At 43.4% G+C, this 17,418-nt stretch overlaps 1 protein-coding gene across 3 annotated transcripts in view; it reads right to left on the bottom strand.

Moving 5' to 3' along the window:
- dnmt3bb.1 (DNA (cytosine-5-)-methyltransferase 3 beta, duplicate b.1) overlaps nt 1-17,418 on the bottom strand; it is a 39,402-nt gene that overhangs the window by 13,866 nt on the left and 8,118 nt on the right. For all 3 annotated transcript variants that reach the window (XM_035381723.1, XM_035381725.1, XM_035381722.1), the window contains 7 exons: nt 16,754-16,847; nt 4,648-4,798; nt 3,624-3,718; nt 2,349-2,501; nt 1,657-1,812; nt 944-1,102; nt 371-478 (listed from right to left, as the gene is read on the bottom strand). In XM_035381723.1, the coding sequence (XP_035237614.1) occupies nt 371-478; nt 944-1,102; nt 1,657-1,812; nt 2,349-2,501; nt 3,624-3,718; nt 4,648-4,798; nt 16,754-16,813 (882 nt within the window). In that variant the 5' untranslated portion in view covers nt 16,814-16,847. The remainder of the gene's footprint in view (nt 1-370; nt 479-943; nt 1,103-1,656; nt 1,813-2,348; nt 2,502-3,623; nt 3,719-4,647; nt 4,799-16,753; nt 16,848-17,418) is intronic.

Below are 17,418 nucleotides of genomic sequence, written 5' to 3'. Positions count from 1 at the left end.
CCCTTAGAATTCACCAGAAATGATAATTTCAGTGCTGTTCTTCTGGGGGGGGGGGGGGGGGGTGGTTATGCCCCTTGCAGTTCTCGGGGTCTATGCATTTCAACCCCCCAATATTCAAACTGTAGTTATGCTCTTGCATTCCACCAAAACTGAAGCATAACTCATTTAGCCACCATGTTATGTAATGTTTCAGAGGGGTGTATATTAATGCACCCTACAACTGTTGTGTGTACCCTTACTGACACACTGCCTCTCTTACCAGAGACATCACTCTCAGTAAACTCGCTGGCTTAATAAACTACAATAAAATAAAATCCCACATAACACCTCTCAGGCCTTTCCTGTTTCTTTCAGTTATAATTTCTCTCACCTCCAAGGCTTGGAAGATGGCTCGCCGATATGATGCCAGTTTGGTGTAGGAGGCCTGGTTGAAGAACTTGGGAAAGGCTGTGATGGAATCCAGCTTGTCTGCAGAGACCTACAGACAAGAGAGTAGTGTGTGTGTGTGTGTGTGTGTGAGAGAGAGAGAGAAATATGAGATGAGTAAACAAATGCACAGATGCACATGGAATAAGCTGAATTCCCAATATCACTCTCTCAATATGGCCACCTATGCCATCCTCCAGCATAATTAATTGGCTGATACATCCCCTCTCTCTCCACCTTAGCTCATCTGTGGTGAGGTTTCCAGCAGAAAATGACATTTTCATACATTGGTGGCTGCTGAGGTGAGTTTCCCCATTCACTGTAAAGCACCTTGAGATTAGGAAAGGCACTATATAGATTCAATACATAATAATGATGATGATGATGATGATGATGATGATGATGATGATGATTATTATTATTTTTATTATTATAATTATTATTATACTACACAGTCTCCTGCCCTGGTATAATATGGGAGGAGTGGAGTAGTTCCCGTGGCTCTGCTTACCCTCACCTCTGAGAACTTTCCATCTCCAAACCACTGCAGCCACCTCATGCCATGGGAGGCCTGCCTCTTGCCTGTGGCACGCCAGGTCACCACGATGCCCGGCCACCAGGAGAAGCCTTTGATCTTGCCCCACACCAGCTCCCCGATGCCAAAGCCTTTGTTGTCCTAGAGAGGAGGGTGGAGACAGCGGAGGGGAACAGCAGTTGAGCAGACAGCTCACGCATTAAGCCCTTCTCCACGCGTAAAGAAACGCACCAGGTGCCAATGGGCAAACAAGGCCGGCGTGATTGTACAGCTGTTCAGCACCCGCTTCATCTGCTCACACGGGCCCAAACTTGCTTTTCAGGTATGCTTTGTTGATAGTAATGTTTTTTTTTTTTTTTTTACTTCCAACTTGTTGGAAATCTAAATCATCCAGCTGCAGAACTGTGTCTATATGAATCCCTTCATTTAAAACTGAACTGGTGAATGTATCAATACACTTGAAAAGAAAACCTGGTTTTTCTATATTTTTACAAGAGCTGAGGAGAGTTACTCGAACTGAGAAAAATCAGGTTAGAGAGTCAGCCTATATGTCAAATATATTCTCACACCTTACAAATGGAACACAGACTCAGACAGGGAACAGGACCACCGACAAAAGAATAAGCAGGTCAGAGACATCAGTCTGGTGTGGGATGTGGGAGGTGGGACAGGGTGAGCTCAGGTCCTGCTGTTACCTTGTACTCAGGCTGACTGACGCTTTCAGCAGAAGCGAGAGAGGAGGACGTGACACTGCTCTGCGCCGAGTCTTTTGAGTCCTGTTCAAGCAGCTCCAGGGAAGGGCCTTCCACCACACTGCCCACCATCAGACAGGGACTGGTGATGGCCTGGCTCTGCACATGACATGACACAAGACCATGGTTACATCCCACATGCTGCTTACTCTCCCAGTCTGATCTAAGCTAGCTAGGTTTCCTAGTTACCTCTGACTGAGGTTCTACCTCCGTGTGCTCAACTTGGCATCCGACCACATGCAAAACATTGCCATTTTATATGGTATAGGCATGCAGCTTTTATCTATCATGAAGATTTTTTTTAATGTAGTTTTTTTATAGACCTAAAATACTGCAATATGATCTGACCTCACAATATACACCTCTTTCACAAGAGGTATAGATACATCATCTCCCACTTTTTACAAACAAAGCAGAGGGTCTTTTAGCTCCAACCCCTGTGACAAGGTGGTTACAACAAAGATCTGATATCTCTGTTCTGTGTGTGTGTGTGTGTGTCTGCGTGTGTTCTCAGAGGGGCCTTTCTAATAGATTGGTGTGACTAAGAAAGCCTGCAGCCAGAGCTGCTGAGACTATATGAAGTTGACTCTGGTTATGTGCCCAGTATCCTTGCATCAGGGTGTCACGCGTCTCACCAGAGGACTTCCGCGCTCCTGCTTGCCCTGCCGGCCTCGGTCCCGGCTGCGGGGCTTGCTGTGTGGCGTCAAGCCAGCCTGGAAAATAGTCCTGGGAGGAGGCCGCTGTCTCAGGCCCGTTTCGCAGCCTGCCCCGGCCCGCGATTTGTCCTCCTGCCAGCCAAATCAATCACCTCAAAATCATCCACCACCACAACATCAGAAGCACAATCTAATGTTTGTTACCAACACATATTTTCTGGGGGGTGGGGGGGTGGGGGGGGGGGGGGTGGACAACAACAACGTAAGACAGAGGGCAATTTTTCTGACAGTTAAAACCAGTTCATCCTGCTGTTCAATAGGCACACAGCCCAAGACAAGCATTCCAGTTTCGTGACCTAGAACCATTTGAGAACCACTTATAAGTGGGAAAAAATGCTCAAAGGGAAGGCGTGTTTGTTTTGATCCATAAAAAAATCCTAAATTTTTTCTCTCTTTTGTTATTATCTCCCAGGTTGTTTTGAAATCGTATAGCCTGCAGCGATTGGATGTTCTCACACTATTGGGGGAAGTCATCTCATCTTCATCAGATAACATCACTGCTCAAAACCTGTTAGAAAATAATCAGTTCAACCCAGTTTTTATCTCCAAGCTCTTTTTGTTCCCTATCTGCTTACATTCCCGCATCTCTGACCCGCCCCCCAAAAAAAGAAATTACCCTTTAACTGATTTGTCCCTTTTTTGCCATCCACACATCCACCCTACCATGCTCACTAGTCAATATTATCTCTCTATGAACTACACTATCTCTACAAGCATGGAACAATTAGGGCTTTCCATGTAAATAAGCACCAAGAATACATCTGTCACCAATGCATGCCTATAGTTTTCACGTGCACAGCACACAATATTGCTGTTTTTGTCGTTGCATGTCGTTATAACTGTATAATGATTGTTAACATTAACCTTTCCAACAAAGCTAGTGGCTTCTCTTGTTCACAAATTGTGGGGTAAGGCTGCATGTGTCACTCAGTACATCACCAAATATACTTCACTTTAAATACCTTCTTCATTCAATAATTTCCTGAGATAATTGGTAGGCGGAGGTTATAAGCTACATTACTCCTGGGCATTAGTGTGCTGTAGATTCCATTCTAGTCACACACACCCGCCTCAGTTCCGTTCAATGAATCCCTGCCTTCCCCAAGTCCACAGATATGTGGTGAGTTGTAGTATGGTAACGGTAAGCAGTCAGACCCAAATCTGCTAATGAATGTACCCCTCAGGTTAGCGTACCTCACCGTAGGAGGAGTCCCAGACGCACTCGTCCTCAGTCTCAGAGCGCTTCCGGGTTCTCTTCCTGCCACCTGCCAGCTGGTTCATGTTCGTATCTGTCAAAGGAGAGAGAGAGACAATAGAGAAAGAGAGAGACAGAGAGCAACAAGAGAAGGATAATCGGTACGGTTCTCTTGAGAGTAAATAAAGAGCGGGGCTCTTTATTCGAAAAAGTGCAACCAACCCTGGTATAAGCCAGATCATTAAGGAGTAGTCATTGTGTGTTGTTAGGAAAAGGCTCACCTACATTGTTAAAGGGGAATTACAATTCTCTGAAGAAATCTGGGGACCATTTATGGACTTTCTTAAAAGCGGACATGCAGGTTATTTTTTATAAGGTATTATAAAGTACAAAACTATTATGTGTTCTGAGGATATCTGGGGCCTAACTGGAAAGTGTGACTGTTGTTGGGGATATCTGGGGTCTAGCTGGAGTGGAATTTCTATGGCCATTTCATGACTATGTATGCTCAAAATCCTATGTTAATACATCATGCCAAACGGGCTGCTCATTGCCTTATTTTACTTCAGTCTACTTAGGCTGTCTGTTTAACCTTGTAATTATCACAGATTTATCTATGTTATAGCCTGGGTGTAATTGTTTACTTCCTAGGAAAGTACACAGTACTTATTTCTAACAGAGGTGTTTCCAAAGACGTTTTATCAAAATTCATAGAAAGCACACACCATTGATAACTACAAGGTAGTCCCCTGAATTCATGGGCAATAGAGGAGGTGTTTCTAAGTATTTCGGTTTTAGGTTGTAAGTATTTACCTATTTTTTAACAGTGGTAATTACCCAATTATGTGCTATTTTTACCACATATTTACCTGGTGAATATCTAGAACTTATGGGACTGCAAAAGGGAAAATGACCAGACAAAGAGTGGGAAGGGTGAGCTGATTTAGGAGTAAACGGTGGGGCATGTTTGGGGAAGAGTGAGCATGGGCATGGGTGGTGATTGGAGGGGGAGGCGTCTCATACCAGGGGGAGAGGCAGCACCGTCGTTCTGCTTGGGGCTGAAGGGTGAAGGCGGTTCAGCGGCAGTCAGGGGACTGTTCTCATTGGCCATCCCCAGGCCACTGTCGTTCTCTGACAGACCCTCCACTGCAGACATGTCCCCATTTACGGCAGCCTTAGAACGGACAGGGATGGAGAAAGAAAAGAGAGAGTGAGAGACGGAGAGAGAGAGAGTGAGACGGAGAGAGAGAGAGATGGATAGAGACAGAGATAGAGAGAGAGAGAGATGGAGAGAGACAGATAATGTCTCTAAACATGAGACCCAGAATGCAACAAACAAAAACCTCTCACATTAAAAGATTCATACTACGGTATCAGAGGGCATCTTCCAGGTGCCTTCCCTAACACTTGCAGTTCTGTATCAGGCACCCTTGACAATGATGCAAATGTTCAGGTGGAGCACCGCCTGTAGGGAAGGAATATCAACGCATCCTTTCTGATGTACAGAGCCCCAAGCACCTGCATTATTGACAAGTAAAGAAACTGTATCTACCTCCCCTGGTTTTGACTTAAGAAAATAAAACTTGTTACACTGCCAACCTCAAGATATTATTTGGTTGTTTTTCCTTGGCTTCTCAAATCCTTGACATTGAAAGAAAGGACCCCAGGGGTGGAAGACCTGCCCATATCTGCCCTGTTGTAACTCGAATGTGGGATCTCTGCAGAGAGAGGTCCCTGTGAAATATGTATCAGGTTGGCAGGTGCCTTTTGGAAATGCATTTTAGACACATATAAGGTGCAGATGAGGAAAGAGAATGAGGTTTTCAACTCTAAGTTGACGGTAAGTCACGTTAAAGTGAATAACAACAAGCCCCGCCCACCCCCTCTATTACCCATTTAGAGCAGCAGCCTAGGTAACATTGGTGATCTTTTACTTTGAACGGTTTGAGAATTTAAAAAGAAAAGAATGATTTTTGATTATTTGATTTAACAGACGACATGCGTGTTTAAGACGGACAATCGACAAATCAACAAACTGATCACATCCCTAAGAGAGATAGCTACACATTTAAAAATAAGCTTTAAAATGAGAAACAGCATAATTTTTAGGATTATAATTTCAAAACATAAACTGTTAAAGAATGATTTCATGAATCAATTACAGCACCGTCAAAGTATGAAAAAGGGGGAATAAAGGAAAGTAAAAAGGGTGTGTTCAGCCACGAGGAAGTGGGAAGAGGGAGAGTGGTCAGAGCGGTGGGGCAGACGGCGGGTCTGTGTCCATCCTCAGGAACTGAGGCTCTGCCCGGGAACAATGCGGCCTGCTGTCGGCGACGCGGAATCTCCGCAGGAATGCCAGACATGCGCCGCAGCTGTCCTCCAGGCGAATCGGCACAGCGCGCCGAGCAGCCAGAGCAAAGCTCGGCCAAAAAACAGTCAACACCGCGCCCACACCTCCTCTCAAAGCTCTCCGCCTTTGCCCGCTCACGTCTCCTTAGTCGCTGCACGTCTCTTACGGCTCAGCGCCACCAGAATGACGGTAATAAAGTGCTCTTAGGCCCACCGGTTTTTCAGCGAAAGGCCGGAGACATGCCGCCACAGCAAACCTCAGGCCTGCCGGCAGCCAAATAACACAGCCCTGCCTGACACTATCAGAATTGCACTGATTCAGGTTTATGGCCTTGTAGAGCAATGGAGAAATGGAAACAGTAAAGACAGACAAGGAAGTACAAATTAAGTATCAAGGAAGTAAAGGACAAAGAAAAGTGAAGTAAAATTGAGAACTGAAATAACTGAAAAAGAGCACACAGAAAGATGGAGGGAGTGAAGAGTAAGAAAGAGTATAAGGAACAGAAAGCAACTGAGAAATTTGTATATGACGAGAACAAAAGAAAGAAAAAAAGACTGATGGAAGAGAGAGAGAGAGAGAGAGAGAGATCAGCAAGGTCACCTGGAGGTGTTTAGCCTTTCCTAGCATGAGAGAACTGTATAAAGGTCCCCCTCATTAAAGAGATTAAGAGTGAAACTCAGTGATAGCTGAACAATTTCCCCTCCCCCAAGTACTGCAATGTACATAAACAATCTCTCTCGCCTCTCCCCTTTTTGTTGAATGCAAATAATCGCCTCCACAAACCTGACATGGTGGCAGCAGGTCTGTCAGACCTGACCATTTATCAACACTTATGATGTGAGAATCACGGTAAGCCTTCACCACCAGGGAGAGAACAATGGGCAATGAGAGCTCAGTGAGAATGCCCATCAGTGTGAGCATGCCAGAAAAGTGCACTAAGCACAAGGATCATCAGAGTTAAGGGTATATGAGAGAAGCCATTGGGGAAAAAGGTATCTGTCTGGACCTGGTCTGACAATAACTGCGGTTAGGCACTTGCAGCAGTACTACCAATACTAGAGCAGTGACTAAGCAGACCCAAAAACATTTGTTTTGCGCAATTACTCTCTCAACTCATTGACTGAGTGAGCAGCTCCCCCAAAGTAAGAGCAATACCTCCCTTTCACCACTAGATGGCAAAAAGGCCCAGATAAGAGACCACAGGACTCCAAACTGCCTTTCTTGGCGGTGTGAGTGAATGTCATGCCAGTGCAACTACAAAATTAATTAACTTTTAATGAACTATCATCTTTCGTTGCGCAATTTAAGCTGTTCTAATCTGTGTGTGTGGTGTGAATGTCAGTAAAATAAGAAGGCTACTACATGCCCATTAAATCACTATAAAAATGACAGGTACTCCTCCCTTCCCTGCCCCTCCCCAAGGGCACTGTTTACACTGAGAATGGGTGAGGACACCCCTTAAGTATTTTTTCATTATATTGCCATGGACAGTTGTGTGGCACATTTTGAAATACACTTTAATTTAAAAATATTTTTACTGTTCTTAATTACATTTTAATATTAAACACTGTCGCCTCTTTTTTAAGTCTCCCTCCTTTAATTTCATTGTAAATATCCACATGTCTGGTGGTAAATGCTAATTTCATCAATGCAAAAGAAACTACAGAGCAGCCATCAATCACTTTACATTACAGAATCTTTCTAATCACACATGACAATGTATGTTATCCTTAATACTTTGAAGCTGATGGCAATGTCACAGTTAAAGTACTGTACAGATCACTGGCTTGTATCGTGTCTCACACACTGAGGTATACACAAGCACACCCAGTCTCCCAAAAGGTCTGGGAGTGTTCCAACTTTAAATGGCAGCTCCCACACTCCAACAGACCACGTACAATCTCCGGGAAATGTTTTGCTATCACAGAAAACCTTTTTTTATTTAAATTCCACAAATTATTTTCTGGTATGTGCAATTTAGGGTCATAGAATAACCGTTAAATGGATATCTGAAAGATTCAGTAAAAGCTACATCAATTATTTAGTAAAATTTAATTTACATTTATTAACAATCATGTTGGTGAAAATGTGCACTGAAGAACTTCAATGATTCCAGTAAAATAACAGCATGAATGTGTTATTGAAAACTAGCCAGGTGTGCGTATGTGTGTTTGTAAATGAGAGAGAGAGAGGGAGAGTGTCAGTGCCTTGTGTATATGCATATTGCATGCAGCGTAGTGCAATGATTTCAGCTGCATTCAGATGGAATAAAGAGGGCTGCAAGCTCCGATAGAAAATAAAAGGAACAGTGGACGGACAAACAAACACCAAATCCCATGCAAATACTGTACGGTGCAAATGAAGCAGATTCAATGAGACCCCTGTTTCTATAGGGTAAACTGATGGTAATGCAGCAGTTACAGAAAGCACCAGCACATGACCTTCAACTCCAGTTTCCTCTGCTTTCTTTCAGTAATTCCAAGCCTCTCTCTCTCTCTCACACACACACACACACACACACACACACACTCTGTCCCAGCAGGGTTTTGGTGAGGCTCTCTGAAGGGGCCGGGTTGCAGGGGCTGAGGTGGTTTTGGGGGTCATTCATTCATTTTGCCTTTGTGCTGTGCTATGCTAGGCCCCCCATCGCCCATTCCTGAAGGGGCCCACACAAGACTCCATTTCAGTCAGCTTTTGTGAGTATGAAAAAAAGCCCTGAAGTCCTGAAGCAGGGCCATAGGCCAGGTGGCTGAGGTCCTTTCAGCATCTTCCTTCAGTGCCATCCCAGCTCAGAGGTAGAGAGAATCCAATCGGAGATCACAGATTACAGGCTTTGATCACCTTCTCAAGCTGGGAAAAGAACACGAAGGGTGAGTCCAACCAGCTGCTCGACAGGCCACTCGGGGATCTCCCAAAAGACCAATGCTCATCAGGTCTCTCACCCAGAATTCCCACAAAGGAGTAGAGACTAAGCCAAAAGCGTCAGGTTTCACACCATTGCACACTGCATACCTGTCTCTTTTTTGTTTATACTTAGCTAAATTTCCATGACGCTAAAGACCGTGATGTTGCTACCTCATTGATGAATAAAAAAATAAGGAAACATGAAGATGCCATACAGAAGGAAATAATTCGTACTCAGGGTAGTTTTAGGGGAATACCACATCCCATGGGAAATTTCATTTTGGCAAATATCCAAATGAGGCATGAAATGCTTAATACCTGCCAAATGGTTAAATCCGTGGTTCTCAACTTAAATTGAGCAAGATTGGCTGTAACCAGAAACCAGAATACACAGTGATCCCAAGAACTGAGTTTGAGAAACACTGGGGTAAATGACCAACTAATATTTATTTATTTATTTATTTGGGGGGGGGGGGGGGGGGCGAGAGGGGGGGGTGGGGGGTCATGATATTCCAGAACGTGTACACTCTGTGATCTTGATGGTCTGGGAGTCTTGTGTTCGGTGATAAAGAGATGATAAGCAAAATACTCTCAATTCATTGTCAGTCATTAAAACCACTTAATCAGAAGCATTTTCTTAATTTATTTTCAAAATGGCAAATTCATAAATTTCATAAATGCCAAAACAAAAAAATCCTTCAAAAAAGCACCAGGGAAACAAAACCTTGTTTACAAAAATAGCTGTGAATGGCTGGCTCAAGCCATTTGCTAAAAATGAAAATAAATAAATGAATAAATAAACACATAAATTTAAATGATGTTGCACCTATACACAGCTAATTTCACACACATACCTCCTGCTGGTCAGACAGTCTCATCACAACGCATCTTCAATAAGCAAAGTGCAGCCTGTAAAATGTTTTGATGGGAGTTGAAGTCTATGGCTGGTTAAATAGATTACTAGAAAACCTAGACCGCACCTCCCACCAGTAGCACTGCGAAGCATTTTTGGCAATCTGCCCACTGTACATCCCCTCAGCTATCTCCCTCTCAGAAAGTCTCTGCCACAGTAGTGCGCTTATAGCATGGTTGCCTTGCATTCCCTGGGAATGAAAAGTTAAACAACATCCCCCAGAAATATCTAATAAGGCACAAATGTTCCTTATTTGGTTCAGGTAGCTGCTGTCAAGGTAGCTGCTGACAATTGCATTTATATCGCACAGAAAATCTTACATGTTCTGGTCCACAAGAGCATACCTCATGATTAGAAACACAACTTCTGTGCTGGCATAATAGCAGCCTGCACTTCATCGGACATGATGGATTCCTGTGCAAGCCTGCAAGAGTTCTGTGCCAACAGTGGGCAACCAGTCTATTAACTGTCAAAACTAATAGATTCTAATAGGCATGGAAATCAAATCGCAGGAACTGAGAGAACTGGTGCAATGACTTAAGGGGGAGAATGATAATCTCTTACAGGAACGAGCAGAAGCCCTGGCTGCTAGAACATTTAATAACCCTAGCTTTGTTTATTATAAGCTCTCCACTTTTAATGGCACCACCCATTTGGAGCAACTATTCCAAATTCCTAGAAAGAGGAACTGTCCAGCGTCCAAAGGCACTACAGGTATGAGCATTACAGTATGGGTTGAAGAGGTTCATTTTAGCATATAGGCTAAGCATTTAGCCCCTATTGATCAAACTTATTTCATTTATTATTTAGAAGCAGAGGAAAAAATTAGGTATCGGACCAGAGGAACAACTTGAAGCTGAATCAGTGTGCTGCATCCAGGATTTGATGGCTTCCAGGCAGGCAGTGACTTGACAAACCTCAGCAGAGATACTGCTTTTGGTCCTGATGTAGATTTAAGAGTAAATAGTGCACTTGCCTGCGGGGGTCATTGACGTCACTTTAGAGCCAGGTTCAGGAGGTGTTCTAGCTACTCTTTGCTCTCATAATTGGCAAGTTAAAATACAGTACAAAAAGCAGTTGAGTCTCATGAGCTGTCAGTTCTCACCCTATTTGAGCAGCAGAAAACCAGGTCCTTACCTCAGAAGTATGAATCAGTGTTTTCAGCACACAAAGGGGACTTAGGTTGTACTAACTTGATTTCCCATAAAAGTCCTTTATTAGGTTACATACCAGTTCGACAGAGGTATCGGCATATCCCTCCTTCAGATTATAGGGTGGTAAAAGCCCATATACGGCAGCTATTAGGTAACCAGGTGTTCAGGATAGTAACCTCTATGCCTCCGCAATAGGCAGCCTCTGTATGTGCAGGCATCACAGGCAGCCGAAGAACAAAACTCAAAGAGATGCCTTTCCTCTCCCTGGGACTGAAGAGTCATTGGACACACTATCAGGAGCAAGCTGGTTATCAACAATGTGTCTGGCAAGCAGCTACAACCAAGTTCCAGTAGCTGAAAAGACTGCCTTTTGGGCTCTTTGAATTTAACCACGTACCTTTCAGCCTTTGCAACACTCCCAGTACATTTTAGTGGCTGATGAGTAAATATTTGGTACACAATATTTTCAGTCATTACAGTTATATCTTGATGATGCTGTGGATGTTTTTCTCCACACTAGACAAACGTTAATCACCTAGACTCTGTGTTTGGATGCCTGCAGTACGAAGACGTTAACATGAAGTTGGGGAAATGTTGCTTTTTCCAAAGGGAGGTAAAGAACCTGAGGCATGTCATTTGCAGTGAAGCTGTTTCACTCATCCGAGTGAAATCTCAGCAGTTTCTAATTTGGAACGTCCCATTCATTTTTGGGTTTCACCAGCTGTTATAGGTGTTCTGTATAACGGTTTTCAAAGCTCACTGCCACACGCCATCTGCTCATAGCTGAACTGACCACACAAAAGGCCTGCAAGCCTCTAGATAAGCCACTGCAGTACTCCTGGACGGATGAGTGTAAAATAAGTTTTCAAGGTGTGGTTGGTTGCTACACCCATTTTGACCCATGTTATTTTTCTTTCCCAGTTATCCAGGAGGTGCATTTTCTGGACAGACAATAAATCCACTCAGCCATCTGAATAACTGCCAAACAGGGTGCGACTGAACAGCCTTGGGCAATCTAGTTGGCTGCTTTCGATATACCGCGTGGGACGTTCTAATGAGAATGCAGATTCTCTTTGAAGGAAATATCCACCCCTGCACCTCTGGAAAGGGTTCTCTGTGGACCCACCCTTACCTGAACCCCTGGGGCAGATACTTGCTGACAGTGGGTCTTACCAGGTGAGTCAAGCTTTCATTTCTGCCTTGTTATCCTATTCGGCAGCTGACCCTGCTACACTTCAGAAAGCTGACCCTGTTATACAAGTAACTTCTCTAGGTTCTGGCAGTGTAAGCAGGCCCGTAATCAGGCTAAGTAGCAGGCACTCCCCAAATGGGTGTCGAAATTACTGCAACAGTGGAATAGGGTGGTCCACCCGAACAGTCTTGCTTTCTTCGGCCAGGCGGAGAGGAAGAGGCACATCAGCTGCTTCTGAGTGCTTAAAGGAAGAGGTAATGTGGCAGCTACACCACAGCCAGGGGCACCAATGTGATGAATGTACCACTGAACCAGTGAGACGTATATCTTAATGGCCAGGGATGTACCGTAACATAAACCAGTCGTGTCAACAGTGTGAGCGATGTATGGTTGGCCAAAGCTACCCAGCCTCCAGTCCAGACCATGATGAGCCACCTCCTTGCTTCAAAACAGAATTCATGCTTCTTGAACCATCTCAAGATGGCAAAGAACAAATCCTGATTGTGACTGATGTGTTTTCTAAATTTACACTTACAGTTCCAAACAGAGATCAATGAGTCTTGACTAGCCTGCATACTGGTGAAAGAGTGGTTCTATAAGTTTGGTGTTCTAGCACACATTAATTCTGATCAAGGTTGAAATTTTGAGAATGCGCTTATCCAACAGTTGTGTCAGTTATGTAGCATTCAAAAGACTTGAATAATGTCATAATGTTAAAATTAGTCCCTCAAGCTTACCAATTTTCTACCGGTTCTCCTGCTAGGTTTAGCAGAGCAGAGCAAGCTATGCCTTCTGAGGAGGACAGCGATGACCCAATGAATAGTGACCTTTGGATAATGATGGGACCCTCCAGTACAGCAACACCACCACCTGTATTGCTTTGTCTTCCTGTGACAGCATCTATTGGTACTATTACCACTCCAGCCCCCTTGGATGTGGCTTCCATGGTGTCCCCAAAGATGACCCAGGCACCAGTGGGGTACCTTCCCTGAGGAGCACAAGCTATGTCACTACTGGGATGCATTCCAATGTTCACCATTTCCCAGTAGCACAGCTTCTGCATGGCTTCTGCTTTTTTCAGACCATGGAATTGACTAATGGTCAGGGTGCTGAGACAAAAGCCGGGGGCAGACAGTAACCAAATGAACTCAGAATTCTGTTCTTATCAATGAACTGTTTCCCTCAAGCCCAGTACCTATATGGGGCGACATGGCTTGGGAGGTAAGAGAGTTTGTCTGGCAGTCAGAGGGTTGCCGGTTCAATCCCCCGCCCTGGACGTGTCGAAGTGTCCCTGAGCAAGACACCTAACCCCAAATTGCTCCCAATGAGCTGATTGGTACCTTGCATGGCAGCCTTTCACCGTTGGTGTGTGAATGGGTAAATGAGAGGAATCAATTGTAAAGCGCTTTGGATAAAAGCGCTATATAAATGCAGTCCATTTACTAATATTTACCATCCATATAGCCTGCAGCAGTTTGTAACGCCCCAAATTATTCTTAATAAATATCACCATTCGCTTGTTCAGCCTATATAGTCAGCGAACTGGCTAGGTGCATAAGTTCTCTCCCAGTTTCAGCAGCTCACCTATCTCCACTGTATTTTCTTGCTTGTGGTAGGTAGGTTGGAACTTGATTTGACATGCAGCCTGCATAGCTTATTTGCAGATAGTGAAGCGTCCTTACATATAATAGGTGTTCATGACAAAGCGGTAGTACTTTTGATGTTAATCTGTAGCATCATAGCAGAGTAAGATAATGTATCTGTTTCCTTGGCTGAATGCATTGTTTTTGTAATGTGGGAGCGTCATGTATTAGTGCAGCATGCAACAGCGTGTTTACAGTGACAGACAGTACTTGATAAAATCTGTAGCAATGCTTGTTTCTCAGGATTATCATTTTCTTAGTAGGTTCAATTATCCAACTGTTGTTTTGCCTCTTTAGACTAGCTCATTTCTACATGCCATTAACGATTGGCAGACTTTTTTTATTAGTTATACTCACAGGAACTCCATTTAGACTGCTGTCACAGGTTTCAGCGATACTGCATCAAGACGGTTATACCCGCCATTGTGCGCGGGTGGTTCTGTGCGTGCGTTTAACAACAATATGCAATGATATGATATGCAGTTATATTTTGCAACGAACACATTTGTGACTTTACTGCAGAATGTGTGCCTCGTATCTACATGGTGTGGTAAGTAGTTCTACTCTCCCCCCGGTTGGTATGCCCCCTCTTGTAGTCAGCTCCCCTCCCTAATACGTCCTCCTGTCAGAGGTAAAATGTCCTTTTAGTATCATCTTTTTAATTATTATATTGCAATGTCATGTATGTACAGTATACCATACCAAGTCTGACCTATGAAAATGATTTTATGTGAAACTAAATAAATCAATTGAACTTGTTTATCTGAAATACACATCTCTGTTCCTTTACAATACTGTGCCAATGTGGGAAATTGGTGTTCTCTTAATTGAAAGCTATTTCTTTCAATGTAGTTGGTGTGCTTCTGGTCCTGGCCATCTCTGTATCATGACGTCACTGAATAATCCCACCCACAAGGTTCCTCACTGGAAAACCAGCGTTCTCACAGTAATACCACATGTACAAAGGTGTGAGAGATGTCTATCAGTCTATTAACAGCACTGCATACAATGGGACTGTCAACACCAAACAAGGGATCCATTTCTGGCCAAACGCAACCAGTCGGTTGAACAAAGACAGGTTGAATTAGCACTCTTCTCTGTCAAATTCTGCCACTGACAGACAGACATTTTTGTGTCGACAGCCGATAACCACATGGTTTGGAAGTAAACACAAGCGAAATGTTATGATTAAGTAGTCACGTCCCACTTCTCCACCCCGTCAGCCACGGTCATGTACAGGCACGTCGAACCCTGCAGCCGCGCTCCCCCTTCACCTTCCCACAGGCCAGTCCTCCACAGAAAGCCTCTTGCCTCTCCTTCACACGCACAACATGAGCATATCTCACAGCAAACAATGCACATCAAAACAACACACATCGGAAATCCCACAGGTGTGCAATGCAGCAGTGTGAGACCCAAAAATAATTCTGTGAAAACACGATAAGACAAATAAGGAAAGAAAAAAAACTGTTCCGGACAGGAGAAAGTATTCATACTCCTCTGCATTCTGGGAATCAGATAGCTTGTCACATTACTCTAGAAGAGTGGAGATCTAACATTACTGAATGATAGTTCAGTGTAAATTATCTATAGCTATATCTCCTCCAGCATAGAAAGAAATCAAGATAAATCTTGTCGTTTTTATGTTGAGAACATGAGATCTGACTGGGTTTTAATTTTCTCAGGGCAAGACAGAAAGCTTAGTCATAGAGTAAGGCTACTTTAGAAATGTCTTGACGCCATTTAGTACTTGTTTAATTTTGCTTTATCTGCATTCCCATCCTTCCCATGTGTGGCCTACTGGCCTACTGGCACAGTACCTAGAGGGTAGGAGGCATGAATGTAAAGTAAGTGGGGGGGGGGGGAGAGACAGAGAGAGAAGTAATGAATGGTTTCAAAAACCCTGAAGCAAAAAAATCAAGGGGGTGCCTCTGACTTCTCTGTGACTGAACTGTGAGAACTGTGATCCAGTCTTACCCAAGCAGGAAATGCTCAGATTCCAATATGTTGCAGGGCAGGGGAAAGGGTGATACCTAATGGTTTTAAAGAGGAAAAGAGACAGAGAGAGTAGGATAATGCTTGTCCTCAGAGAGAGCCTAAAAAAGAGAGGGAAAGAGAGAGGAAGAGGGCAAAGGGGAAAGAAGAAAAACAGAAAAGATAGATAAGAATGGAGATGAAGAAGACAGACAGAGGCAATATTTTATTTCTAGGGTGTGTATGTGTGACTATGTGCAATCAGTGAAGTTAGAGGTCCTTCTAGCTGGCTGTTGCATGTGACGATTATAGCTTTTGCCGGTTTCCAGGCCTGATACCCAGCATGCTGTTCTCAGAACTTGTACAGCAAGCTGGAATACAAGCCAACAGACCATGCTTTCCACTAACTATCCTGTACTTATCAACGCCACCAGTTTGATACAAATTAATTAGTAACCATGTTTAAAAAAAACTTATTAATATATTTTGTCATGGCATATTCTGTATGGTATGTTATATTCTGTGAAATATTATAAATATTGCCTCTAAAATGTGGTCTGCTGTAATCAGACATAGCTAAGAGGTAACTTTGCAAATGGTACAGGCCATCTCAGAGATAATAGATAATGGATAATGGATAATAGAGATAATAAAAGAAACTGAAACATAAATGGAAGGATAAGTAAAGGAAGCAGGGTAAAAACTCACCAGAAGTAGGGACAGTTAAAAAAAATTGCTTTAATTCTAAACAACTGCATACATAACCAGAATGGGCCTCTGTGGAAACCATAGAACTAAGACCACAGGTCCTCTCAAATTTCACAACTTATTCCACTTTCCTAGAATCCTCCTAAAACACAGACATATTGTGTAATCCAATCTAAAGGAGGTGGCAGACAAGGCACAGAAGTCAGAATTTCACTGTTCTCAAAATATCTATATGCCATTAAGGAATCCATCAAACCAGACAGAACAGAACAGAAGCAATACTGGTCTTACCATTGCTGTCATCTTGTTACTTTCTCCCATGATGGTGGATGGGCACTTGTTTGATGGCATCACGGTCACGGTCTTATGGTCTTGTTTATCTAGCCTGCATATAAACCACACGATAATGTGTTAGAGGGTAAGATTCTGCAAGATGACTTCTGTTTAGAGGTTTGAAATCTTGCAGACACTTTTATATTACAGGACAACAACAAAAAATATATGTTTAAAGCAAAATGGGCCCATACATTTAATTGGCTGAAAAATGTATTTTACACCACATGCACGCACACGCACCGACACACTTGTGTGCACTCATGCAAGCAACAGGATCGTACAGAAAACACAGCTCCTATATCAGGGTCCAAGTTTTACTCTGTAAATGAATACTATGGGCAGCTGCTCATTTATATCCTCTCAGCACTACTATCCACAATGCCATCTCCAAATAACATTCCCCTCAACAGTAGCTCGGTAATGCTGGAGGTGATGCACACAAAAGAACAGAAAATCCCCTCCCAGTGACAGAATGGGACGTCTGCCAAAGGTTCAACCAACCTGAAACGGATGGATTTTTAAAAATTAAAGGTAACCTCATTGATCAAAAAGTCTCAGCCTCAGGTTTTAGAGCCGTATTTCATCTTGAGATACTATCATTGCAGCTATCGTCTGTGACA

This window comes from Anguilla anguilla, chromosome 11, assembly GCF_013347855.1.
Source record: "Anguilla anguilla isolate fAngAng1 chromosome 11, fAngAng1.pri, whole genome shotgun sequence".
Taxonomy (NCBI): Eukaryota; Metazoa; Chordata; class Actinopteri; order Anguilliformes; family Anguillidae; genus Anguilla; species Anguilla anguilla.
The sequence above is the reverse complement of the archived record's forward strand: the minus strand, read 5'-3'. Positions and strand labels throughout refer to the sequence as shown.